The 26,889-nt window shown below is 43.5% G+C and overlaps 1 protein-coding gene across 1 annotated transcript in view; it reads right to left on the bottom strand.

Annotated features, from left to right (window-relative positions):
• TPH2 (tryptophan hydroxylase 2) overlaps positions 1-24,970 on the bottom strand; it is a 62,512-nt gene extending 37,542 nt beyond the window's left edge. The window contains exons 1-6 of the mRNA XM_028747685.2: positions 24,866-24,970; positions 17,186-17,338; positions 15,312-15,495; positions 15,107-15,207; positions 10,004-10,071; positions 2,799-2,995 (exon numbers count right to left, since the gene is read on the bottom strand). Of these exons, the coding sequence (XP_028603518.2) occupies positions 2,799-2,995; positions 10,004-10,071; positions 15,107-15,207; positions 15,312-15,495; positions 17,186-17,338; positions 24,866-24,970 (808 nt within the window). The remainder of the gene's footprint in view (positions 1-2,798; positions 2,996-10,003; positions 10,072-15,106; positions 15,208-15,311; positions 15,496-17,185; positions 17,339-24,865) is intronic.
• Between the last annotated feature and the right edge of the window lie 1,919 nt (positions 24,971-26,889).

The following is a 26,889-nucleotide window of genomic DNA, read 5'->3' as shown; positions in this document are numbered from 1 at the left end:
CAGCACATGCGACCTCAGTGATGTTTGCCCTGTCTAAAACTAACGTGCCCACATTGCATCTCCAGAAGGATAAGGAAAGATTATGGCCTTGGTGGGATCATTCAACATAGGCTGTGTCTACACACACACACACACACACACACACACACACACACACACACCATTTACTCTGCACCTGGTATGCTCCCACCAGTGGTCTGGGAAGCAGTGTACATGTGATATTAGCCAAAAGCCATGCCTGTCCTTTGGTTTCCTATTAAATTCTGTGTGTGGTGAAGTGTGACTACCCAAGCCAGTTTCAATCCAAACGGAGAGAAAGAACAGCTGCAAATAAATCCCCCTTTGACTCGCTTTAAAATGGCTTTTTATGTAGGGTTCTGGGTGCAGTCTTCCTGAGGGGAAAAAATGGGTCTGTTTAATTAGTTCATCCTGCCACCTGTGTGCCTCATGCAGGATTGCATCAAGGTCACAATGGCTGTGCAGAAATCCACCAAGAAATCCTGCATGTACACTGTCCTTGGGGTGAGGAAATATACCCCAAGGCCCTGATTGGATGAAGGAAAATCTACACTTCTGTATTTTAGTACAAAAACTGGTCTCTGACCTGCATCGAAGGCCTTCATTCAGATGAAGGATCATGCACTGCAATAACCTTGTGTCAGGATGAAGCTTGCTGATGGGTTCCAAGATTTAGGCAAGCTAGCTTTGTTGTTTTGTTCTGTACTCACATTCCCAAAGGTTTGCTTTACACTATTAGCCTTTCTTAACTGTCTTTTATTGTTCATATTCTGTACTTGGCCATATGCTACTGAGTAAGGGCTCAGTCACACTTCCCTTTTTGCTTCATTTCTAAGCACAGGTCTGGGCTTTCCAGGTTGTGTCTGAGTGTCATCTTGGTGTGTTTCCCCCCCAGTACTTTCCCTGGGGAAACCCACATTTTACTGCTGAATCAGCACAAACAGCAATCAAGTTTTCTGAATCTTTCCAGGAAGAAAAGCACCAGAACAAAACAAAACAAAAAAAAGACACACACCTGAAAAACCCACACCTGTGCCTAGAAGAGACCTAAGTTGTGTGCTTGGAGCTCAAAAGACAGTGAGTGGACTGTTTGGACTCTTTGTGAATCCCAAGAACATCCAGAAACAACCTGAGCTTCCCTTAGTTCAGGATTGGGAGACTACAGAGATTTGGGCAGTGCTACAGGGCAGGTTGGTTTTCCCTGAGCTATCTTACATGGTTTGCAGTACATAATGAGAAAAGCAGCCCAGCATGAGCAAAATGCTTTACAATGACCTAGCAGTGTTTCAAGCCAGATAATGTATACACAGCCACAATCAATTTGTTATGCAGTGGCTGGATGTGAGGGGGCAACCAAAATGGTGCCCTCCAGATGTTGCTGGACCACAACTCCCAGCTACAACCAGAGGGCACCATATTGGCTACCTCCTGCTGAGAGTGTCAGACTAGAACTGCAGAAACCTTGGTTCAAATTCCCACTTATCCATGAAGTTCACCAGGTGACTTCGGATCAATTCTTCTCAGCCTAATTTTCCTCACAGGGTTGTGGTTTTTGTGTGTGGTTTTTTTGTAGAATACAAGGAAGCAAGAGACTAGTTTGTCACTCTGGGCAACTTGGAGAGAGAATAGGGTTAAAGTGAAGTAAATAAATAAATGAGACTCCAAAACAGAGGTCTCCAAAAGAGGGGGATGAGGAGGAGAGGAGAGGCCTTCTGTTATTACTCTGTAGTGCTACGGGACAAATGTCATCTCCATACTAGAGGAGTTGATGAGGATACACAGAATGCAGCTATAATTAGACTGTCTCTCAGCCTGCTCCAGTCTTGACCTGAACTGAAAGGAAGGGAAGTCTGGCAGAGTCAGTGCTTTTTCTTCTTCTCCTGGCAGTACTCATGGGTACGCAGTACCGGCACCTTCCCCCCCAAATGTTAAAAGTGTGGCACATACTGTAACAACTTCCTGGTGAGTACCAGCGCCTCTTTTTCTTTTTTAAAAAAGCACTGCAAAGAAGCAATGCCTTTGGGAGGATTAGAAAGGGAGGATTACAGAAGATGAGTCATGAGTAACGCAACTGGCAGATGATCAACATTACCATCTGAGGAGGAGGCTTGGAGCACACCAAGTGGTGCACCTTCCAGCCAAGTTCAGTGTTGTCGCTGGAAGTGTGCAAACTTCCAGCTCAGTTATGACTTCAGGAAAGGCAGCTGGGAACATCTGGCGACAGGCCCATTTTGGAGGAGAAGCTTGACCCCACTACCTCCAACTGCTTTACAAACATTCAACCATACAAACCTTACTACCCAGGACATATGGAGTCCCCATCTTGAAAATGCAAAATGTAGTGAATAAGGAGGCATTGTTCATACTCCATATAAGATTGTCAGTGCACTGGTTTGTTCCAAACACAGAGCTGACTGCTTTGCTTTGTATTCAGATGGGTTTAGGCATGTATAGTCAAAAAGACACATGTCATAATAGAGACGTTCTCAGGGGATTGGGGGTCAGCCAGGACTTTCGTGCAAAACTCCCTCAACACAGCGAGAATTTTCTCAGCTGTAACAATTCCCCAAAGGAGAGATGGTAGAGATTCCTGATGGGTTTTTTCCCCCTCCCTGCATACAGATTTGTTCCATAACTGCTTATTCAACGTACAGAATTGTCGTGCGAAGAATAAAGGTATAAACAGCTCTCATTACTTGGCCAATTGTGTAACACTTGAAATGCGACACAATTATTTTTACAGCACCCTTTTTCTGCTAGAAGTCAGATTTCACCCTTACCTTTAAGAAACATAGAAACATCCTCCAGCTGAGGGACATTATCCTCTCGGTAGCCACAATGCTTGGTCAACAAAGGGAAGTTCTTCAAATACTCTCGACAGGCGTGAGTAGGATACAGTTTGGTCAGCTCCCTGAACACCACTCCCCAAGTTTTTATTTCTTCAGGTGTATAGTCCACTCTAGGGATTGGCTGGCCACTAAGAAAAAAAAATACAAAATACAAAGGTTTTGAAAACAATTACCTCTCAGTTATATGCTCCCATCAACCCTTCATAAGCCCCTTCCAAACCCCCCTAACATAGACAGACACTGGTACCTCAAAAGAAGGAATAACTATTTTTCAGATAGCCCATTTGCAAGTTGCACCCAATGCCTGCTATCATCTCCAGCAAAAGACTGATGTGGCTGTTGTCTCATCCCCCAGGTGTGTCCTGGTGTTAGTCCCAAAACAGATCTTAAAGTCATGCTCTCTTCAGCTAGAGCAGTGGGTAAGATGCAGAACAAGAGTAAGGAACCAAAGGGGCAGAATGCAGCCCTCCAGATCTCTTTATCTTGCTCTCTCCACAGGCCACACAACTCACTGCCCTGTGTCACAGCCTTCCCAGACGCTTTTACCGGAGTGGAATGTGTCTTCCTTGAATTATGCTAATAATAAGTTTTGTTTTCTTGCTTGGATGGATGGAGGAATGCAGCCTGCTGTACGAAAGTCAAGTGTTATATCCATTGCGCCACCTACTTCTGCATCTTCCCTCACCTGCCCCTGGTATGTGGCCCCCGTAACACTGTTCGGGAGGCAATGTGGCCCTTGTGCTGAAAAGGTTCGCCAGGCCTGTTTAAGAAGAATCTTTTCCCTTCCACTCCTAGTTCTTCACATAGTCTTCATGTAACAGGTTCACCCTTCAAACTTCTTAGAAACAGCTGGGTTTTCTGTACAAGCCAGACATCACACGGAGAGAAGGTGGAGATAAGGGCCTGCCCATGACATTTTGCTGCCCGAATCATTTATGCCCTCAGGATCTGAGATCAACTGTGCACAATCCAAAGGGGTTTTAAAAAAGTTACAATATAGAACATTTCCCCCCAAGCTGGTCTCTCTAGTTAATTTGAACTGCCGTCAGTCCTAGCTGGCATGGGCAATGGTCAAGGATGAAGGGGTTGAAGTCCAAAACATATAGAGGGCAAGAGGTTGGGGAAGGCTGATACAGTGGTTTTCCTACATATTTGGAGTACGCCATACACATTAATTTCAGTAATCTCAATGACATGTACAGTTTGTAAGGCAGATCAGTTTTATTACAGGGAGAGAAAGAGAAAGACCCAAATAGATGCAGTTTCAAAATAATATAATGCATCTGGAGCAATGCATTTTAATAGAATGTCTTCTTAGGGGGCAATAGGTTAACATTCTTCTTTTGCTTGCTCTGAAAGGCTATTCTAATGCTATCCTTGTGCCTGTAAGTGGTTATTCTCTGTATTAAACACAAGGGCAGGATCAGAGGAGAAAAAAGAAGAATTCTAAAACACTGACTTCTTGATACTTCCAGCTGGAGATGACCGTGCTGTGGATGGATGCCATGGCTGTCAACGTTTCCCTTTTTTTTAAGGGAAATTCCCTTATTCTGAATAGGATTCCTCGCAAGAAAAGGGAAACGATAGCTATGATGGATGCTTCCATACAACCCAGATGGAGTAACATAGGAGAACCCTGTAGAGAACTAAAAGGGCAATGAATATTACAAGGACATGAATACTACCAGGTAGCTGGCAAGATTCAGGGAGGGAGGGAGGGAGGGAGGGAGGGAGGGAGGGAGGGAGGGAGAAGTGTTATGATCATAGCTGTCAACTTTTCACTTTTCTTGCGAGGAATCCTATTTGGAATAAGGGAATTTCCCTTTAAAAAAGGGAAACGTTGACAGCTATGGTTATGATTTGGTTTAGTTGGCTACCTATATTTTGTTATGCATCTAAACAAACCAATAAAACTATATTGTTTCCTCAAAGAATCCTGGGAGCTGTTCTGGGTGCTGGGAACTGTAGCTCTGAGGGGAGGGGGTACACTATACAGTTCTCCAGATTCTTTGGGGAAGCCGTGACTTAAAGTGGTATAAGCATGGTTTTAGATGCATCGTGTGGTTGTGACCTTAGTCTCCTACCTAGAAAATGACATTTCTCAGAAGGCTATTGTGAATGTGATAACAATCATAAAGCACTTTGAATACTGAAAGGCCCGTTGCTGCCTAGACGAACCCTCTACTCTCCCCTCCTTTCAAGACCTTCTCTCAACTCCAGTAAAGCAGGATTTATTCAGTATGTTTCTTAGATGCAGGAACTGATACCAATCCTCACTATAGAAGCTGCTCCAATAATAAGTATCCTCTGTGGAGAAAGAATCATCTGGAATTAATGTGCTTTGAGGCTGCCTATTCAGCCTGGAAATTCTCATTAAGCACAGTCGTCTTCCTTTCTTTTCTTCCCACCTTCACTTCTTTCTTTCACTAACAAACAATTACAACAAGGGTTTTGCTTAGCTGGGTGGGGGGCGGATGTTGTTAGCAAGCCGTGGTGGAACTGAATGGATAGTACACAGAAGGCCGAAATGAATCATAGAGTTGGGGGTCACAGAGCCTAAACCTCTTGCTCAATGCTCTTGTAATCACAGCTCAGCAGCTGCTGCAATGCCTCTAGCAAAGGGGAACCTATCACCTCCTGAGGTTGTCTGTTCTGTGGCTGATCAATCCTTACCAGCTCTCCGCATGTTAGTTAGAATCTGCTCCCTGGTAATCTCCCACCCATAGATTATAGTATCCTCTGGAAGAGCAACGGAGACCAAGCCTTCTTCAGTATGAATCACAGAATCATAGAGTTGGAAGAGATCACAAGGGCCATCGAGTCCAACCCCCTGCCAAGCAGGAAACACCATCAGAGCACTCCTGACATATGGTTGTCAAGCCTCTGCTTAAAGACCTCCAAAGACGGAGACTCCACCACACTCCTTGGCAGCAAATTCCACTGTCGAACAGCTCTTACTGTCAGGAAGTTCTTCCTAATGTTTAGGTGGAATCTTCTTTCTTGTAGTTTGGATCCATTGCTCCGTGTCCGCTTCTCTGGAGCAGCAGAAAACAACCTTTCTCCCTCCTCTATGTGACATCCTTTTATATATTTGAACATGGCTATCATATCACCCCTTAACCTCCTCTTCTCCAGTATGGCTGTCCTTCAGAGGTTTGAAGGCATCTCTCATGTCTCTTCCCCCCACCTTTATCTTCTCTTCTCCAGGCTAAACATACCTGGGCCTTTCCATCGTACCTCCTAGGAGTTGAGTACTTCCATGCTGCCACTATTTCTGGGTGGGATTCAATTACATACCGTAAAATTCAGGTCACTCAATTAAAGCTGATTGCGAAGCTATAAGCAACAAGCCCATTTCTACCAAACACTGGGCTTTTTGCAATAAAGAAACTGAGAGGGGAAATGCACTGGAAAGTGTGAGAGAACGTGGTAATGCAAACATTGCCCAGCCTTCTCAACAACAAATCAGTGTATGGTCTGAAGCCACATGAAGTTACCACCTTGCTGAACCTAACCAGGTCTTTTTATGGCCAGTCCCTGGATGAGAGCCCTCATGCATGCTACCTTGGGTCTCATGTTGAAAGAAAGATGGGGTACAAATCAAAGATTCAACGCACAGGTTCTTACTATCAGTATAAATTCATCCAAGAAACCATTAAGGACAGTCAAAGAAGACATACTGTCCTCTAGAAATGACCAGTCACTGATGCTGATTGCATCTTATGGAGCAAGCAGAATTTCACGGCCAAAGCAACCTCAGAAATACAGTCTGGGTAAATAACAATAGCTGCCAACGATAGGCGTCCCCTACTCATAAGCTGGGGGAGTCATGGCTCATTTGCATGCATTAATTAAGCTGAACTGCGTACACATTTAAACATTTCCCCATTTTCTTACACCAGCACAGCAGGGTAGAAGTGGGGGGGAGGAGGGGAATGGTTTGGGCTGGTTTGAAACTAGTCAAGTACAGCTGAAGCTGAGCAGAGATATGCAAAAGGTACTTGCAAAAAGGAACATTTAGGAGATCCATATCCATATAAAATGCTAATAGAACAGCAGTGATCTATCCAGAGAGAAAAACTGCTGCCTCTGCTCACAAGACACAAATGCCCTCCCTCTCCTTACTCTGAAGTGTGTGTGTGTGTGTGTTTATGGGCTTTTAAGCATGCTCTTTTCCTGCCAAGTTTTACTGTTTGCTGAGGGGGAAATAAATGTTTTCATCTCTCCCCCCCCCCCCCTCCTTGTGCGCTTCGAGAACTCAAAGAAGTAGGCAGAAACCACAAACAGGGGAGGGAGGGGGAAATGAGAACTTTAAAAAAAGAAAGCATGAAACAGAAAAGTACATCAAATTAGCATGTGCCTTCTTGGGAATGTGAAGAGTTTGGCCCATTATGAGTAAAATGAGAATGTGATTGGAATTAGCTTGACTTGGAAGCTCGCGTGACAAGAAAATTGCAAAAAGCAGCAGGTATTTGTAGGTAGCGCTGAAAATTTACTAACTCCTGGGGATCGTAATGAATTCAAAATGTAGGCTTGATCTGCAAAGACTTTTTTTAAAAAAGAAAAGAAAAATGCAAGTGTAGCATTTGGAGGTGGCATTATTCGTTACAAGGTAAGTCACTCGTGTAAAAGTGCAATCCTGTGGTAAATTTGCTCTAGCTGGAGCTCTTTAGGATTTTGGTTAGGTTCTAGAGCATATAGGAGCTTAAATGGAAGCCAAGAATTAATCCAAAATGTGAGACCAACACTCTTTTTCTAGAACAAGAAATGCTGGAACTCACCATGAACACCTCCCTTGTTCTTTTATAATGGCAATGGCACCCACCTGAGAGGTGCTAGAACTCAGTTCTGGTGAGTTCTGGCTGGAAAAAAATCCTTGTGTGGAAACACACACACACCCCAACACACACAAAATTCTGTGAACCGAGTTAAAGGTAAAGGTAAAGGGACCCCTGACCATTAGGTCCAGTCGTGGCCTACTCTGGGGTTGCGGCACTCATCTCGCTTTATTGGCCGAGGGAGCCGGCATACAGCTTCTGGGTCATGTGGCCAGCATGACTAAGCCGCTTCTGGCGAACCAGAGCAGAGCACGGAAACGCCCTTTACCTTCCCGCCAGAGCAGTACCTATTTATCTACTTGCACTTTGATGTGCTTTCGAACTGCTAGGTTGGCAGGAGCAGGGACTGAGCAACGGGAGCTCACCCTGTTGCAGGGATTCGAACTGCCGACCTTTTGATCGGCAAGTCCTAGGCTCTGTGGTTTAACCCACAGCACCACCCACGTCCTGTGAACTGAGTTAGCCTGACTCAAAGAGAAAGTGGGGAGAGAAGAGAAGGAGAGAGGAGCAGGCTTGCTCTTGGTAAAGGAAGTACATGACCTTTCATGTGGTGATGGAAGCCATAAACCAGGGGTCACGAAACTTTTTCAGCAGGGGGCCGGTCCACTGTCCCTCACACCTTGTGGGAATGAATTCCTATGCCCCACAAATAACCCAGAGATGCATTTTAAATAAAAGGACACATTCTACTCATGTAAAAACATGCTGACTCACGGACTGTCTGTGGGCCGGATTTGGAAGGCGATTGGGCCGGATCCGGCCCCTGGGCCTTAGTTTGCCTACCCAGGCCATAAACCATTTAATGTGATTGGTGTGTTGAGCTAGCAGCTGAGGTGACAAGGCATGATAGCAGCTCTTCTGAGAGCCCCACAGCGAGGGTGGGGCAAATGGTGCCCTCCCAACTGTGTTTCGCCCTCCCAGCCCTCTGAATTTATTTCTTTTGATTGTCCTTTTAATTTGTGACATGGCTGACAATTGTCCTTTTAATTTGTGACATGGCTGACAATGAGAGTGACCATTTAAAGAATGACATCTTGTTTGAGAACAGGAGCAATTTAGGAATAGAAGCCTCTGAAAAATTCAGCGAATAAGGCCTGCTCACTCAGTACTTTCCTACATTCAGGGTGGGTTTTTCATGACAGCTACCCTTATGTTTGATGCATTTTTTTACATTAGTTTAATCCTGGGGGGTGGGGGGGGAAAGGCTGTCCTGTTCTGAAGTATGATTTCCAGGTGCTGTACATTTGCTGTACATTTGCTCTCTCTCTCTCTGAAAAGTTGCCCTGCGAACCCACCGCTCAGAAAGCTTTCTTGTGTATTTTTCAAGCAATTTCGTACATTTGCAAAAGAAAGTCAACTATGCAGTAAATATTTTATCCACTTAAGGACTTAATCTCATTGGCTCCAACAAGAAGCTTATGCATATTGTTCTCAGCATCGCTCTCTCCAAATCACTCTCTCCAAATGCTTGTCTACAGTTGCATTGCAAGGTGCTCTCGCACTGTTTCTAAACCTGCATTTTTGAATTGGTGCTGTCAGGTTACAAGATTTAAATTGATTTTTTGAGAAAGCAAGCTGCATACTAGTTTCTAACTTCTTAGTCATACCATAAAGTATTTTGCTTGTTTTACAACTTTTGGTATCCCCTTGTTCACACTAGGATCCGTAACATCTTTTTTTCTTACGAAACAAAGAAACAAAAATGCCAGTCATTTAATTCCTGGTGTTAACTTTCTGTTAATTTGACCTCTACATAGCCCATTATGTGAGTTGACACACACGCTGCATGAAGGGGGGTGAGCAGGAAGGTCACTGTTCTTCCCCTTCCCCTGGCCCTCACACACCTCTCTCAACCAGGTAAGCTAGAAGCATTATGAGAGTTCAAGGACACATGCCAGCTAGGCGAAAATTCTCAAGGAAGGTTCGAAGCAGGAGTGTGGCTTAGGAAGAGTATAGCAAGTAGAGAGAGCCAGACAGAGAGGTTCTCCATTTCTGATATGAACAAATCAATAAATAAAGTGATGGCCAGAAGTGTCAAGGAGAAGGCTGTAGTTCAGTGATAGAGCTCAGCCTTTGCATTCAAGTGACCATGGCTTGATTTGGTAAGTCAACTTCCTACGTTCCACAGCTCAACTCCAAATAAGCCCAGTTTAGATGCTCACCCTACCAATTCAGTTGTGTAAATGGGCCACTCCTCATGGCTGCTGCTTGAGAATCTGGACACCTAAGCAGACGGTGTCCTTTTTCCCCCCTGAATCAGTAGCAATTCCACAACAACAAACAAAGTTCTGTACTCACTATTTATAATTCATGGCAACGTCGACAAAATATTTCCTTCTCTGCCGATACACATTGTCCTTAAATCCCTAAAGCAGATAAAAGAAAATGAATGTGTACCGAAGAGAATAAACAACAGAAGAAGAAAAAAACCAATAATCAAAGTGGTTTCTAAAATAACGCTTATTAATATTGTAATTCTGTCAGCAAACGTAATGATATTGTTACACGCCACTCCAATCTCTAAGCGGCAAGAGATTCCAGGGGTTCACGTTTCCTTTGGAAATGAGGCACAACAGAGACTGTGGTGTCTTTATGATATATGGTTTATGTACACATATATAAAACTTGCTTTGTTAATCACCTTTCTTTTGCTGTCCATGATGGCTCTTCATCCAGGTGATTTCCTGAGCATGGGAAAAACTGGTTTGGCCTATATTTTGACACTACTAAATTCAGTGTCTGGCAGCCCATCTTGATACTCCAAGCACTGATTAACTTCTAACACTTAGTAAATGCAGGAATTATTGGTGTCTTGCATTCCACAAACTCATGACAAGATGTACAAGAACAGCCCTTTACTACAACAAAACTTGACTAAGACTATGCACACATCACCAGCTTAAAATGCAGTTATATTGTTCTTTTTCTTATTTCAGATCAAAGCTGGTTTGGAGCAGGGAACACATCAAAATGCAGCACTATACTGTATTTCCTAGTCAACAGCAGGATAGGTATGGATTATGTGTCTGCTTTTATTAGTACTTTGCTCTGTGTGTGTGTGTGTGTGAGAGAGAGAGAGAGAGAGAGAGAGAGAGAGAGAGAGAGCAAGTGCGAGACAGAGAGCCTTATGAGTGTATTGTTCATGGTCAGTGCACAAGCAGCACACATACAATGTAACATTTCATATACCCATGTAGTACAGTATTTAACTGCTTTTTTTAAAAAGCAAGTTTTAGAGGTGGCTACCATGAAAACCTGTGGCTCTTTGGTAATCCCCTCGTAAGGGGCTAACATGTGTCCAAATTTCATGCACCTGTGTAAAAATACAGAAGGAGAAGGAGAAGCTATAGCTTCCCAACGCAAGTCAGTGGGATTTCTGCAGATTTGCTTTTACCGGATCACAATCCAGATCCAGGGCTCGGGGCAGTTCAAGATTGTCTCGGATCTAAATTGGTGTATCAGGGCCCAAACTGGCTTGGTGGAACAGCAGGGATTTCCTGCTCAGGGCCAGCCCAAGGCAAGTTGAAGCTTGAGGTGAAGGACAATGTAGTCCCCACCCCTCCACATACAAAATAGGATGGTCACATGCAAAAGGTGAAAGGGGGTCCTTAGCTATAATCTGTTAAGATACCTCTTGCACCAAAGGTGGAGGACCCCATTTCCAGGCCCGTGCAAAGCTTGTCTGAGGTGGGAAGTCTTGTTAGAATAAAGTTATAAAGTAGAAGACAATGACAAAGAAGGAGGAGGAGGAAGCGGTCGGTACATGGTGGGGGAGGCCTCTGGCTGGCTTAGCCCTCTGAGGCCCAAGCAAGTGTACCCGGCTGCCTTTCCTCTCTGCACGGGCCTCCCCAATCCTCATTTACACCTGAACCCTCTACGACAGAATCTGACTGTACAGTTGTACCTTGGTTCTCGAACAGAATGCATTTCGGGAGGCTGTTTGACTCCCGGAACCATTTGAAAACCAAAGTGTGGCTTCCAATTGGCTGCAGGAAGCTCCAATCAAAAGCCACGGAAGTCGTGCCGGACGGTCAGCTTCCGAAAATTGTTTGAAAACCAGAACACTCACTTCCGGGTTTTGATCGTTCAGGAGCTGATTTGTTTGGGAGCCAAGGCATTCAGCTACCAATGTACAACTGTACTAGTAGTTAAATATTACTTCAACATTATTATCGGCACAGTACCCTCCCACTGTACTTGAAGGCAGGAAGCTAGCTTCAAAGGGCAGGGCAGGCCATATGGCCCACCTAACTCCAACCTTCCAGCACCTCACCACCACACAGGAGTAACTGATCTGCTAGTGCAGGGATGGAGAACCCCCCAGATGTTGTTGGACTCTAACTCCCGCCATCCCTAACTATTGGCAGTGCTGGCTGTGGCTGATGGGAGTCATAGTGCAACAGCATCTGGAGGGCTACAAAAAATCAAAGTGGAAGGAGTTTACACTAGGCTTATAAAAAGCAAGTCAACTTCTGAGTACCCCAAGCTTCCATTAGGCCTGGTGCTGATTTTGGTAATGATGCTCTAAGTCATGAAGAGTTGGGATACCTTTGCCAGTCACAGAACAAAATCCATGGCATTTTCTTTCTTTCTTTTAATTCAATAGCCATTGAATTGCCAGAATGGCTTCAGTTTTCCCAGGTTGCGTGTCGAGACCCCGTAACCACCCCCCTCGAAGATGAATAAAACACCAGGACACAGAATATTTGGTTAGTGTTATTGGGCAAATATTGGCCACAACTTTATTTGGTTACAGAATGTGAGCGGTATTGGCTTAGGCATTGAATAGACCTGACTATATCTGACTCCTGCCCATTGCGCAGGGAGTCCAGTAAGGGTAAACCACCAGAAGGGGGAGCCCCATCGATGCAAACCAACTCAAGCTCCCCCAGGATTCCCGCAGGGGTCGTGGCGTGGCCCTAGCCCCGCCCCTGGCTTCGGACAAGATCCACACCAGCTTCTGACAAGATTCCTTTAACAGAATACCCTTAAGCTTGGGGGAACAGGTGATGGCCACACCTCCCCTCCCCATCATAAGGTCACCCAATGACTAACTGCCACAAGAGCCCAAAGGCTCACCGCCAAATACCCTCAAACCTGCAACCAATCTTTCACGTCCTCTGCAATATCAGCCAACCAGATATCATTTCCCCAATCGGAAAGGTGTACGCCATCATCTCAAAATAGGGCCATCTTGCTGTAAACAATGGTGGGGTGCACAATCACCCGGCCACCCAGCATGTGCACCTTCTGTGCCACTTCTGTGCACCCTATGATGTGATGATTGAAGTCCGGCAGATAGCCTTGCCAGCTGAGAGCAGAAAGGGCGCCCCGGCTCACGCCTCCGCTTAAATGGGTCCCGGCCACACATCCCCAGCCAGCGGATTGGCTGGCTGGTTGATGACAAAACCAGGATCCTCTGAGCAAAGTGGGACTTTGTCCCCCGCCCCCAGAGGAGAATGGGTGGCCACGTGGCCCACCGCAACTCCTCCCCACAGTTAAGTGGAGGAGACTTCCCTTCCTGAAGAGAGAGTGAAAAAAGGCAAGGCAAGAGGTTAATTTCCCCCAGCTTTGGAGTCGTGGCTTTTGGCAGTACGTGGGCCTTGCAGTGTGTGTGAAATATGAGCTGAAACAGTGCTGCCGTATTAAAAACAGGGATGAAACACAAGGAACCTGCATGGAGGCTGCATTCCTGCTGAGCCTAAAGGATGCTATGATTTCTACCTCATAATTATCTCCCAGAGTGTGAGCAGCTTTTCAATTGCCTTCTTCTTTCCCCTCCCACACCGCTAGGAATGCTCATTTAATATCTATATTCTTTTAAGTGAAATAGCAGTGGGCATGACTTTAAGTACCCGGGTGATTTTGGAGAGCAACACTTATATGCACCATTTAAAAAAGGGGGAAAGTAATCTAAAAGGTAAAAGGCGGGGGGAGCAGTGGGATAGTTTGTCATTTTTATTTATTTATTTTGTGATACCTTGTGTAGCTCTGTCACACTGAAAATACAGCATAATAGCTGGCAGGGGTGGGGAGCAGGCAGAAGAAATCTATCCCAAGTCTTCTAAAGCATCTCTTTTAAGCAGAAGTTGTAGACCATGAAAATGGCCTGAGTGGATTTGCACCTTAATCTGAAATGCATTAGCTGAATGTTTTTGGGATCAGTCTGTCATATTGAAGCGCGTCAGGAGGCAGGACAAATCAGAGTGGTGAATCAGTCCTCAAAAAGCAGAAAGGGGCAATGGCTTGTTTCCAGCTAGATCTAAGGAACTTGAGGTAGAAGATGGTAGATTTCAGCTGAACATTAGAAGCAACTTTGTAAGAATTTGAACAGGGAAAGAATGGCAGAGCAAATGCCCAGGGTCAATTTCTGGCATCTCCAAGTAGGTTTGGGAATGACTCTGGTCTAAATCCCTCTCTAGAGAGCCAATGTCAGTTGGCATAGACCATAGATGAGGAACATGTAGTTCTCCAGATGTTGCTGGAATGCAGCTCCCATTATCCCTGGTTATTGGCCATGCTGATGGGAGGCTGATTGGAGTTTCAGTCCAACAGCATCTGGAAGGTGATAGATTCTCCATCCCTGCAGTAAAAAATCATTCCCTGTGTTCCTTCTAAAAGCAGTTCAACAACAGTACCATTTTTCTAGGATGCTGGTGGACTTCTTATTGCTGGAGAACTCCAGGCAGAAGCTTGACAGCGCTGGATTTCCGGTATCAAGCAGGGAATTGAATTAGATAGCCTACAACAAATTCTACGATATTGGCCCATGCAACAAACTGTCATTGCAAAGGGGCAGGGTCAAGGAAACTCCTGAAATATCTTCCGTATCATATGTTGTCACAAAAGATCCCTGGATTTCTAAAGAAACCCACCTCCCTCTTGCATTCAGTGAAGGTTATTGCAATTAGCATCATGGTTATGAAATGAGCTGAAGGGATCAAGCATACTTAATAAAAAAATGCATCCAGTTCTAGGAAAATACCGCTGCCTATTATATTGTACATCTCATGGCTTGGCTTTGCCAACAAGACATTGTATCTCATCCTAAGCAATTTATCATTTCTACAACAGGAGTAAGTAAAAAACAACATGGACTGCATAATGCACTGTATAACAACTCTGTAATGTTTTGTTCCATTGTTATTTTGTATCTTCTTCCATTGTTATTTTGTATTTTCTTCCAATTATAGTTATGGAACAGCCTTGGGTGCCATTTGGTGCAAAGAAAGGATATAAATTAAGCTACTTAAGTTGTTTTGAATAATAATATTTAATAATAATTTGTTAATTATAGCTATAGTTCTAATTACTTGAAGAAGAAGAAAGTTCAGTTCTTTATCATCAAATTGTCACAAATGTTTACTTGACCGACCTTGGCTGCATTTACTGAACACTTACAGGGTGATCTGCATCCAGTTCAGAGCCGTACATTAGAACTCTTTGGGAACATTTGTCTAATTCAGCAATCTTCCTGGGGAACCAAGGAACACAGTCAAGCTCTGGAGGAAATACAGAGTGATTGGAGGCATCAGATTCTCACTGCTTCTTCACAAAGCTTTGCTAATTTCAAAACAAATTTTGAAAGAGAAAACAATAGCCTTGCCTTCCTCATCGGTCCAGATGTTTTCCGGTGGATTCAGAGTTACAATGTTCGTTTCATACTTTAACAACTGAATGAGCTCATTGAATTCTTTCTTGCTACAGTCACAGTCCACAAAAATTTCTACCTCTGAACTCCTTCTCTTGGATTTTCTTGATTCAATATGAACCATACTCACATGCTTCTCCTGTAGACAGAACGAAAGATTGGTTCATTGACTCGCTGAATTCATTTAGAAGAGAAGTGGTTTAATGGGTGTTCTGAACAGGATGTAGTTTAATGTGCATATAAAGGCATTTGAGTTAAGAAAATCCTTCATCTGTATTAAATTACTTATTTGTTATTTTTAGTTCAATGAGTGTGCTGTAAAATTACGCCTGTATTAATTGCTCCATTTTATTAGATATCTGAAAACTGTAACTATTGTAGGATGATTAAAGGTGATTTACCATGGCCATTTCTTATAAAACAGGTGTTCAGTGTAAAAAAAAAAATTATACTATTCAATGCCCAATTTATAGACAAGTTAAATTAATGGGCAAGAAATGAAATAGTGTGAAGATACAAGAAAAGTATTTATTGCAATCTACTTTAGTCTAACTGAGCAATGTTACCCCACTTTGCTATCAGCAATAATCAAGATAACATGCCAAATAGCATTCATAAACATATTACAAAGAAACAGCCACATCAAGAGCATGGAAACAATATTCTGTTCTGCAACAAAGTAGTTGCTTTTTCACATATTCACTTCAAGTGCCATGTGAAAAAGTAACTAATGATTGTCATGAACTGGCAGGGCAACGGGGAGGAGGAAGAGGATCCTGGCATGGGGTGTAGCCAGGACTGGGACACACCATGGCAAGCAGGGGGTGGCGAAGGAAGTACTCACAGGCCGATGGAGGATGGTGAAGGAATGCAGTTCAATGCACAGGAACCAGAGCAGCAGGACCCATCACCAGAGGCAGAGGACTCCCTACCCCACAAACAAGGTGGGTTCTGAGGCATAGGAAGTAGCAAGAGGGGTGCTATTGAAAGCTGAGCTAGGCAAGAACCCACAGCCCAGCTCCCTAGCTGGCCAGGTGGAGCTTGCTAGCTCTGGGAGTAGGTGCCTGGTTCCTCAGCTGGAGTAGGCTTGGAACAGGTGAGGGTCACATGTCTCATCAAGCACAGTTGCTGCAATCAGCCTGCAAAGTATGAAAGGGCAGCAGAGCTAAGGTGCTGTGTCTGCTCTACTGCCCATCTTGATGGACTTTGGCTTGGGACTGTGTCTGGGTCATAGCTGTCAACTTTTGCCTTTTCTTGCGAGGAATCCTATTTGGAATAAGGGAATTTCCCTTTAAAAAAGGGAAACGTTGACAGCTATGGTCTTTGACTCTGGACTGTATCCTGACTGCTGGACTTCAGACTTGGCTACTTGGATTGACCCTGGACTGTGTTTCCTGACCTTTGGACTTTGCTTCTGTGGCTTGACCCAAGACTTTGGACTTGACATACTGACCTGCTGCCAGATAGGCTGGGGGTTCAGGGCAATGATGGAGCTAGGTGTATTGACACCAGGAGGATATTGTCCACCCACCCTTGTACCTGCTGACCAAATTCACCAATAGGTGAATAGAGGTGGCATGAGGGGGCTTGCCATGGAGGCAGCACACTCGGCCTCCAAGGAGTGTGCCACAGCCATCGATGCCACCACAGCGGCAGCACCAACAATGCATTCCTTGGAGGCTGGGTCTGCTACCACTGTGGCTCCTGCCACCCAAGGCGGTGGCTCACCTTGCCTCATGGGAAGGCCAGGCCTGACGTAAACACATAATAGATCCACACAATAGATTTTTCCAATCACCTGTTTTAAAAAGATGGGTTTGTTTTTTTACCTGGAAAAGTCTGAGAGCTTTCACCAAGCCACCAACTTCATTTTTCAAAGAAAACACCACCGCAGTCTTTCCTCCTTCTGATGTTGATTCATTCTTGCTTGCACCTTTATTGTCCTTTTTATCATCGTTTTTACCAGAACTGGTTCTGTTTAGCTGAAAGAAAATACATTGCAAAACAGAAGGGTTTCTGTGCACTCCTAAGAAAACATTAAGCTTTCCTTTCAAGCAGACTATTCTTGCTTGATTTTAGTATTAAGATATCTTGATACTTGATTTTAGTGTTAAGATATCTCCTACAAGAGAGGTTCTTTTCCCTTTTGAAAGGTGTGCTCAGGAGAAGAATTGCAGACATGAATGATTACTCTTTCAGAACAGATCAATGAAATAGCATCATGGAGCATGTTATCCTACTTCTACAACTTTGGTTATTATAATTCTTTAATAAAACTCTGGCTTGGATCTTCTGCCAATGAGAAATCAAACTTCACAAGCTTTGCAGAACAACTATGGTTCTTGAGTTCTGCATTATAAACTCAAATGTGAGTCACACATAGAACATCACAAAATTTCATGATTGCACCTTTGCTTGATTACCTATTATTGGATGGAAATGAAAATTGCACTTTTATATCTTGTTCTCCCATTGAAGCATTTCCACATCTGTGGGGGGGTTTTGGGGGTGGGGGCTTTGGGTGAAGGTTAGAGGTTACTTTACAGCCCTTTTTGTCAAAAAGGAAAGTGGCACCATTTTGGATAAGCCAAATGAAAGACTAGCTATGATTTTTTTAATATAAAAAATAGTTGTGCTTTAGTAATGGCTTTGGAGTTTGGAAAGATCTTCCTCTTTAGAGCATGGAAAATCAGTAAATGGTCTAACGAGATTTGTGAGGCAAGGTGGCCTTTTACAGTGGATGGTGAGCCCTGAGAGACGCCTGCTATCTGCATTTTGCCTTCATCTCATAAATCTCCCTCTGGAACAATCCTGCCTTGTATATTTATGATAGTTTTGTTTTTATTTAAATACTAATGATCCTAAGTGAAGAGGAGATGGCAGGTGAAAATGGTTAAACAATACAAAATTATTCCATAGATACTCAATATATCTTTTGCCGTCCTTGCAGAGATTCAATAGAAATGTAGCCTTATGGAGACTAAGGCTATAAATGCTAGCAGCCACAATGTCCTACCTCCATTGTGTGTCTCTGAATACAAGTTGCTGGAATCAAGTACAAACATAAGAAGAGCTTGCTGGATCAGACCAGTGGCCCATTTAGTCCAGCATTCTGTTTTCATGATGGCCAACCAGAAGCCTTTGGGAAGCCCCGCAAGCAGGACTGGACCTGAGCTGAACAACATTCTCCCCTCCCAGCAACCGGCATTCAGAAGCATACTGCCTCGGTGTCAGGAGTCCAGGTTCCCAGCTTGATAACACAGTTACCGTAGATAATTAAAAAGGAGGATTTATTGCAAAAACAAACAGATAGCTCCGGACGGCTCTAACAAAGTCTCCAGCACCATTACTCAAGATGACCCTTCTGAAGATTCCTTCCTGTGTCTACAGAATATATTGAACCAACGCCCCTTGTGTCTTTTGCTTTGCTTTCGGTCTAGAAGCCCTCCTATTCGCCAACTCCTCAGAGAGATTGGATTAGTGCCAACCTCTTCCTTTTCCGACGAACTGTCTCCTTGGATATTCGCGCCCATTTGAGCTTCCAGCGAGCTTTGGCTGTGTTCTAGCCTGCTCTCAGCTACTGTCTTATCAGCTCGCCCGTCAAGGTCAGGAAGAGCCAAATTATGCAGCTGCCGGCTCTCCCTTGTCTGCCTAACATCAAAGCCTCCCTGTTCCTGGCTGCTTTCTGCATTGGCTGAAAACCTTTGCTTGGAGCTGGCTCATTCCTGACACCCAGATAGTGGAGACAGAACATAATCATCAGAGTTAGTAGCCATTTACAACCTTATCCTCACAAGTGGGGAGAGTGCTATTGTGCTCAGGTCCTGTTTTCAGGTTTCTCAGACATTTGGTTGGCCACTGCGAGGACAAGATACTGGACTAGGTGGGCCATTTGCCTAATCTTGCAGACTCTTTCTTAATGTTCTTGTGCTTGCTTCTCTTTGCCAACCACTTAATAATCTTTGTGTGGATTTTGAATCATCCCTTTTTCTGTGCAGGACCTAACCCAGCAAAGGAACCTGAACCTATTCACAGATTTCCCTTGTTTGATTGGGACATGTTTCCATAAAAGTAACACTTGGAAGATATATGAAGAACAGTTTTGCTTGAAAATGAGATTCCACATAGAATCATATAGCTGTTTGAGGGGGGGGGGATCATTTCCTCACTGATGTCAAAATAATGCAGAATTGTTGACAGTCAAGTCCTCAGCACTGAGTACTCTTCCTGAGGGACCTGCTTTGATTAAAACACAATTAACGCTAAACGTTTAATGAAGTGATTGTTTAATCATATGGATGACTTGCTAAATGTGTTTTCAGAGTTATCAGCCTATAGCTGAAAGCTAGAAGGCACTCTTCAGGTTAAATATGGAAGCAATGGCAGGGCACCTTAGGACCTTGCTTAATTAGTCAGAAAGACACAATAAAGACTGAAATGGTGAAATTTGTGGTGATACAATTATTCAAAGCCTGCCTAACAGAGCTTCATGGCATACCTACATGGCTGAAATATTCTGCTCAGTCAAAGATTTGTTGGAAGGAAATTTTAGAAATGAGGGGAACACTCATCAAGAGAATTCAGCTTCACCTTTGATGGAATTGCCACTCACAACAAGAGCTTGCTGCTCTTTTTAATGCATAACATAGCTACTAGTCACTATATAGTGGTACCTTGGGTTACAGACGCTTCAGGTTACAGACTCCGCTAACCCAGAAACAGTACCTCGGGTTAAGAACTTTGCTTCAGAATGAGAACAGAAATCGTGTAGCAGTGGCGTGGCAGCAGCGGAGGCCCCATTAGCTAAAGTGGTACCTCAGGTTAAGAACAGTTTCAGGTTAATAACGGACATCCAGAATGAATTAAGTTCTTAACCTGAGGTACCACTGTACTATAAACTAAAGGCAAAAGGGGGAGGACCCCTGGATGGTTGAGTCCAGTCAAAGGCGACTATGGGGTTGTGGTGCTCATCTGACTTTCAGGCCGAGGGAGCCGGTGTTTGTCCACAGACAGCTTTTTGGGTCATGTGGCCAGCATGACTAAACCACTTCTGGTGCAACAGGACACCGTGACAAAAACCAGAGCACACAGAAACGCCATTTACCTTCCCACCACAGCAGCACCTATTTATCTATTGGCACAGGCATGCTTTCAAACTGCTAGGTTGGCAGGAGAGGGGACAGATCAACTGGCGCTCACTCTGTCACAGGGATTCAAACCGCCAACCTTCTGATCGGCAAGCCCAAGAGGCTCAGTGGTTTAGACCACAGCACCACCCGCGTTCCTACAATTTAAAAGCACAGCCACTGCCCACCAGATTGCAAGATTATGATGCTAGATTCATTCAAGGAGTGAAGAGGCACATATGGGAGATGTTCCCTCACATATAGCCCAGGTCTAAACTATATGATATTTTTTTAAAGCTCTTAAATACTAGGCTTTAATCTAGGTGCTCTTATAACAATAGTGTAACATGCTCCACTACTCTGGTTACTGCATTCTGGACAAACTGTAGTTTCCGGTCTGCTTTTAAGGACAATCCCACCTATTGCATTACACTACTAGTTAAGAGGTTATGAGGGCCTGTATAACTGTGTTTTTTGCTGGAGGCATCACTTCTGACATATCAGGTAAATAGATACAAAGCACTGATCATGGCTTCCAAAGAGTGGATGCAGATACAGGCTGCAAACCTGTTATTTTGTGGGCAGTGTGACTTCACCTAGAACAGTCACACACACACCATGATCAACTCCATGTTTTTGATAAATCCCCTTCTGATATCCTCCTGCCCTGTCCTATGGCAAATTTCATCCAATTCTGTCCAATATGGAAAAGTTAAAGGGCTTTTTAAAAATATATATCAAATTTTAAAGATGACCAACACAAATACCCCTGAACCTACCGTATTTTTCGCCCTATAGGATACACTTTCCCCCCTCCAAAAATGAAGGGGAAATGTGTGTGCGTCCTATGGGGCGAATACAGGCTTTCGCTGAAGCCTAGAGAGCGAGAGGGGTCGGTGCGTAGAGCTGCCTGCACTCCCGGGCTCCGCGCAGCTCCGCGCAACCTTCTGGAGCCCGGCGTGAAGCTGCACCAGGCTCCCGAAGGTTGCGCAGAGCTGCCTGCACTCCTGGGCTCGGCGCAGCTCCGCACAACCCTCCGGAGCCCGGCACGGCTCCGGCACCACTCTGGGACCCATTCTGGGGGCTGGGGGCAGGGGAAGCCCCGCGCCTGTGGGGTGGGGAATAATTTTTTTCCCTTTATCCCCCCCCCCCAAATCTAGGTGCGTCCTATGGGCCGGAGCGTCCAATAGGGTGAAAAATACGGTATTTGTCTATCTCAGCAGGCTTTAGTCCCTCTGAAAGGGCCTGAAGATTTCAGCTAATTCTGCCAAAATGGAAAAAGTTACAACTTTTAAAATATCTTTTCCCATAATAATAAGTGGGACGGGAATAAAGCTTCATTTTCCTGAAACAGATACAGCTTTTGACCCTGAGACAAATCAGGTAGTCTCCAAAGTGCTTTGGACAGGGGCATTTTCCAAAGCACCAAATCTGTGTTCCAGCTGAATATTGTGCTTAGTACACACCCCTACTTTGAGCCTATTTATTTTCCACTGTGTATTTATTCTCACATTGTGAAGAGAGGGTATTTTGAATTAGCACTCTTTAGTGCAAGATGATAGGGATACTCAGCATCATTTAACTTGAGGGCACTCAGTAGGTTGTTTCTATTAAAGTCAATGAATGCACATTAATGTATGAGACAACTAATATGTGAAGTAGATAAAAAGCCTTAATACACTGAAAGCTACTCTTTACAATTGCTAATTGTTAGAAAATTGCAAGTATAATCAAAGAACGAAAGCAAACAAGATAAAACACTTAATCAAAGGGTTCTCAGGGCCACATCAACCATGACAAATTTCCTAAACAGGTTGAGATTTATTGTAAGATACTGTGTGGGGAAATGCTTTTACATATGACAGTGTAACAATGCTAGAGTTCCCAAACCCTCAGACTGAAACAAGTCCCTAGAATCTGAGAACATGGATCTAAGCAGAAACGGCCATATCAGAGGGACTCTGGGGGTGGAAATTTTCTGTCTATATATAGTTAGATATTCTACATGCTGTGAAGTTGGTCAATGCCCACTCTCTTGGAACCCACCACAGGAAACACCTTGGGAATTAGGGAACCTGCCGCAACTTAGATGATTTAGCTACTACACAAACAATGACTATGTGTGGTGTGACATATAGAAAATGCAAGAGGTGTGATGAAGGTCATGTCTGGGGCAACCAAGATGCCTAAACCTATCAGGACACCTTGCTCAAAGCCACATGTGAAAGCTGCTGCTAGGAGAAATTGCTGTTGACATTTGTATATATTGGACTGTAAATGATGTTTAGCCTATAAGAACCAGCCAGGACTGAAATCAGGTGAGAGAATCAGGGAGGCATAAAAGCAGAGAGAGGAACTCTCATTAAAGGGTGGGGGGGTAGCATGAGCACCGGGCATTTATTTCCCTGCTCTCCATCATTGCAAAACCAAACAGCAGAAACAATGTTGGGTGTCTAGCTTCATTTTCTGGTGCTGTGGTAAAAAGACTTGTCCCCTGTCTAACCCAGAGGGATGACACATGATCTACATAAAATATAGATCATTTTATTATCTCTTTTCTACTCCATGTGTTATGGTAATCTGCTAAAATAGAACAATCCGTTCATAAACTCTTGACCGGGCATTGCGTAATTTCGTCTCCATTCAAGTGGGATCTAAAAGAACCTGTGGCTACTGTAATTAGCTTAAGGACGACAATACAGTTTCACTAGTAAGAGATTTTCCTATTTTGCTATATGTGCACATAATGTAGGCATGTTGAGATGCTGTGTCAAATTGTGGCTCCTCAGGGGGACCAGCAGCATATGCTGCTAAACCAGAATGATTTTCATTATTTCATGCACACAAGTGTTCTGTGTGGAAGATAGAAATTCATCACATTTGAAGAATCCCTGACAGAATGAAATGATGGAATTTGACCTACTGTACATCTCTCTCTTTAAGTGTACCCAGTGATTTTGCCACCAAACAAAACTGACAAAGCAATAAATTATTCCTGCTTTGGCAGGAAACACATCTAAGCATTTACTTAGGGAGTTTCCAGACATTGGCTACCACTGCTGCAGAAGCAACAAATGTAAGGTCAAACTAGATTATATGTTTGCAGGTCCACTTGCCAAAGATATACATCTACTAACAAATCACTGACACAATCAAAAAGTTATGCCTTTCCAAGATCTGAATCACAAAATGTATCTCCAAAAACAAACAAACAAAAAACACCTGATAACAGAAAGGACTGACTTTCTTATATTCAATTGCTTTCTAATAACAGGTATGTATGTGCAGAATTCACTTACATTAAGACATTTAACACCTTGTTCTTCATTTTGTGTAATTTAGCTGCATTTATTGACATGTTCATTGTTGCAGGAGACTGCTTTGCTGTCGCCAGCAAATATTCACCAGTCTTTTTAAAAAAAGAAATCCCAAAGAAAGGTTCATTGCAGGGAAAGATTGATTACCCTTCGAATGCACAGCTATGGCAGAGACACTGGGTTGTACCTAATGGTCTTGCTCGGCTAGAGAAGTCCCAACCCTGTCAAGCCGATTAAGGCTGTGCTGAGACTGCCATGAAGAGGGGAAATAGCTGAAAAAAGTTTCCCTTCTCTTTTCTTTGTCAGAAGCCTTACTGTCAGCTAAGGGACATTTATTAATTTCATCAGATCCTTTTATTAAATAAAAGAATTAAAGCTATGTCCACATAGCCTTAAATCATTCAGAAATTTACTTTGGTTTTAAATGACATCACCAGTGATGGCCAACAGTTATTATGCATGACATATCAATGCATCTGAACCAGAACAGCTCTCCAACACACACCCCTTTGTATTTCTGTAGGTATTACTGGTTTCAGAAATAAATCTAACACCTTAGTTCCATCAGCTCTACTTGGAGGAAACCCATTAATTCAAATGTGATTTCTTCCAAGCACATGTGCTTAGGATCATAGCCTTAGGCTGTCATAAGAGAAAAAATTAGACTTCACAAGTAAAAATTATTTTAAAAAATCACCAAGCAGATACTGCAAATCCCAAGGTGAGGCAAGTGAGCTTTCAGTACAAAAGCGGATTAAATTCTGTATCTAAGCACAGAACTGAAGTCACTCAAAGGATGTATGTGAGAGACATCTCCTCCCTGCAAAGACTTGTTTCCCATAAAATCCTTTCTTGATTACTTGTGCGTAAATAGGTTGAGCTAGCTATGGGATTGGCAGACAGGGGGAAGAAAACTGACTGCCAACCCAGCAGAGCCGTAGCCTGAGCAAGCAAATCTGTTTAAAGAAGAATCCTGCATGTGTTCCAAGAAGTTGCTGGGAAATCCCGAAGCTGTCTTAAACATCGGATTTATTCATCCTATATTGACGCAGCCCATGATACTTACAGTTACGTTGCCATGTAGAGGGTGTTCCAGGGGCACAGCGGAATCCAGAGACAGGCCCCTTCTTGCCCAGTATTTACTGGAGAACATCATCATTGCTGGCTGCATAGTGGCCTGTGCAATTTTCTCTCTCCACAGCAGGGGGAAACTGGCTTCAGGTTTGCCTGCAGAGAGCTGTCCCCAGTTCCTGGTGCTGAACAAGGAGCAATCTCAGATTTCCCCCCTGGTGAAGGTTTTTATACGCCTAGGCAAGAACTGATGGAAGGCTGATTAGGAGAGCCTCGCTAGAGCTGGCACCTTTAAAGCCCCACAGCGGCAGGGAAATATTCTTTTCCACACACTGACCGTGCTCTCTTCCAAACGCAGGATATTAACTAGCAATCCCAGGCTGCTGGCTGCTTCTTCCAGATGCTCCTTTTGTCAGAAGTTGATAAGCTTTGAACGTTAGCTGCAATGTTTTTAATAACTCATTGCAGAGTTGGCAATGTGTTTCTTTGCCGAAGGAGGACAGTGCAACAAACTTGGATAAAACGTTGGTACTGGAGTTTGCTATTTAAAGCAAGCTGGGGCGCCTATATCTGATGCTGCCACGAACAAGCAACATATCACCCAGATCACTCCATCCCAGAGTAAAGATTGCTGATATTTTACAAAAGGAATGAAAGGGGAAATCAATTTGCATTATGTTTGTCTGCTGCTTTTCACAGTGGCACTCTCGATAGCTATATTCCACTCCTCCAAATGCTCTTAGGAACCAATTGATCTGGTCAATTCAATTAATCTGTGAAGATTAATGATGAAGTTGTACAAACAAGACTGCTTTTCCACCACCTCTCCAGCTTGATTTGCCATGATCTGGCTACAAATGATAGCTTCAGTATGTCAATGAGAAAATTGACATTTTTTAAAAAAAGGGAGGGGGAGATAGAGGTTTGCCATCAGTCATTATTAGACCAATGGCAGACTTTTACTACTTTAGGATTAGGCTACCAGAAATGTAAATTGTTATCAGTTATAATGCAAGCATGCCCATGCAAAATTACCTTCCATTATTTACATAAATGTAACACAGTCTGGAAGGGGTTGGGGGTGAGGAAAGGTTATTTTTACTCATTCCCCACCCCTCTGGCAGCTCTCTAAAAGGCTGCTCTGGAGGCCTTGGGGATCCCAGAAAAACGTGAGAGGTGTGGAAGGTTACAGGAGGAATTGTCAAAACTGCCTCTCACATTATTGGCACAGATGTCTCACCTTTTATGATTGCTAAGTTTATCTTGTTGAATATGATCTTTTTTAATAAGGAAAACAATCCTGCAGTTTCAATAGGATAGACTATAAATTTCAATAAATAACAATAAAATTAAATTTAAAAAACCCTACTGTGCACATACAAATGCTTGCTGGTGCCTTTAGAAGCTCCCAGACCTGCTGTCCCACTTAAGAGTGTCTAGCACATTTCTGTGAAAGGAACTTACACCAGTTCTACTGAAACTTTTAAAAAAATCACAACTAAGATCTAAAGATAACTATACATACATGCATGCATACATATGGAAGCCACACCATGTAATGCTCTCCCCATTTCCAGCAGCAACACATGTAGATATTCATTAAATTGTGTGAAGTTCTCAGTATCATAAAATGGTATTTTATTCTATGCTCTGTGTACAACATAATGCAAATGCCAAAGCTCTATGAGGGAACAAGGGCAAGTGGTTCAAAAATTATTTCCTGTAAGCAGGAAATGAAAGCCTACAGCTGCTGGGCCTTGAATTGTTGGCATTTGCAGAATGGGCTCTTTAGTTATTAACTGATAAAAGATAAGCACGCCGGTGATATTAAAGCCAAGGACTGAAGAGATTTCACCTTCTGATTTATGTGCTCATAACTGAAAGTTGCCCCAGTTCTTTCATGTTCATGCAGCAACAACTCACCTTTTTCTTCTAAAGTGACCAAGTCCATATATACAACATTTGCTTTTAACTCATTATGGATTTTGGTTTTCACCCCAGAAAGAGACATCTGAGGGA

Source organism: Podarcis muralis, chromosome 10 (genome assembly GCF_964188315.1).
Source record: "Podarcis muralis chromosome 10, rPodMur119.hap1.1, whole genome shotgun sequence".
Classification (NCBI taxonomy): domain Eukaryota; kingdom Metazoa; phylum Chordata; class Lepidosauria; order Squamata; family Lacertidae; genus Podarcis; species Podarcis muralis.
This window is presented reverse-complemented; position numbering and strand designations above follow the sequence as displayed.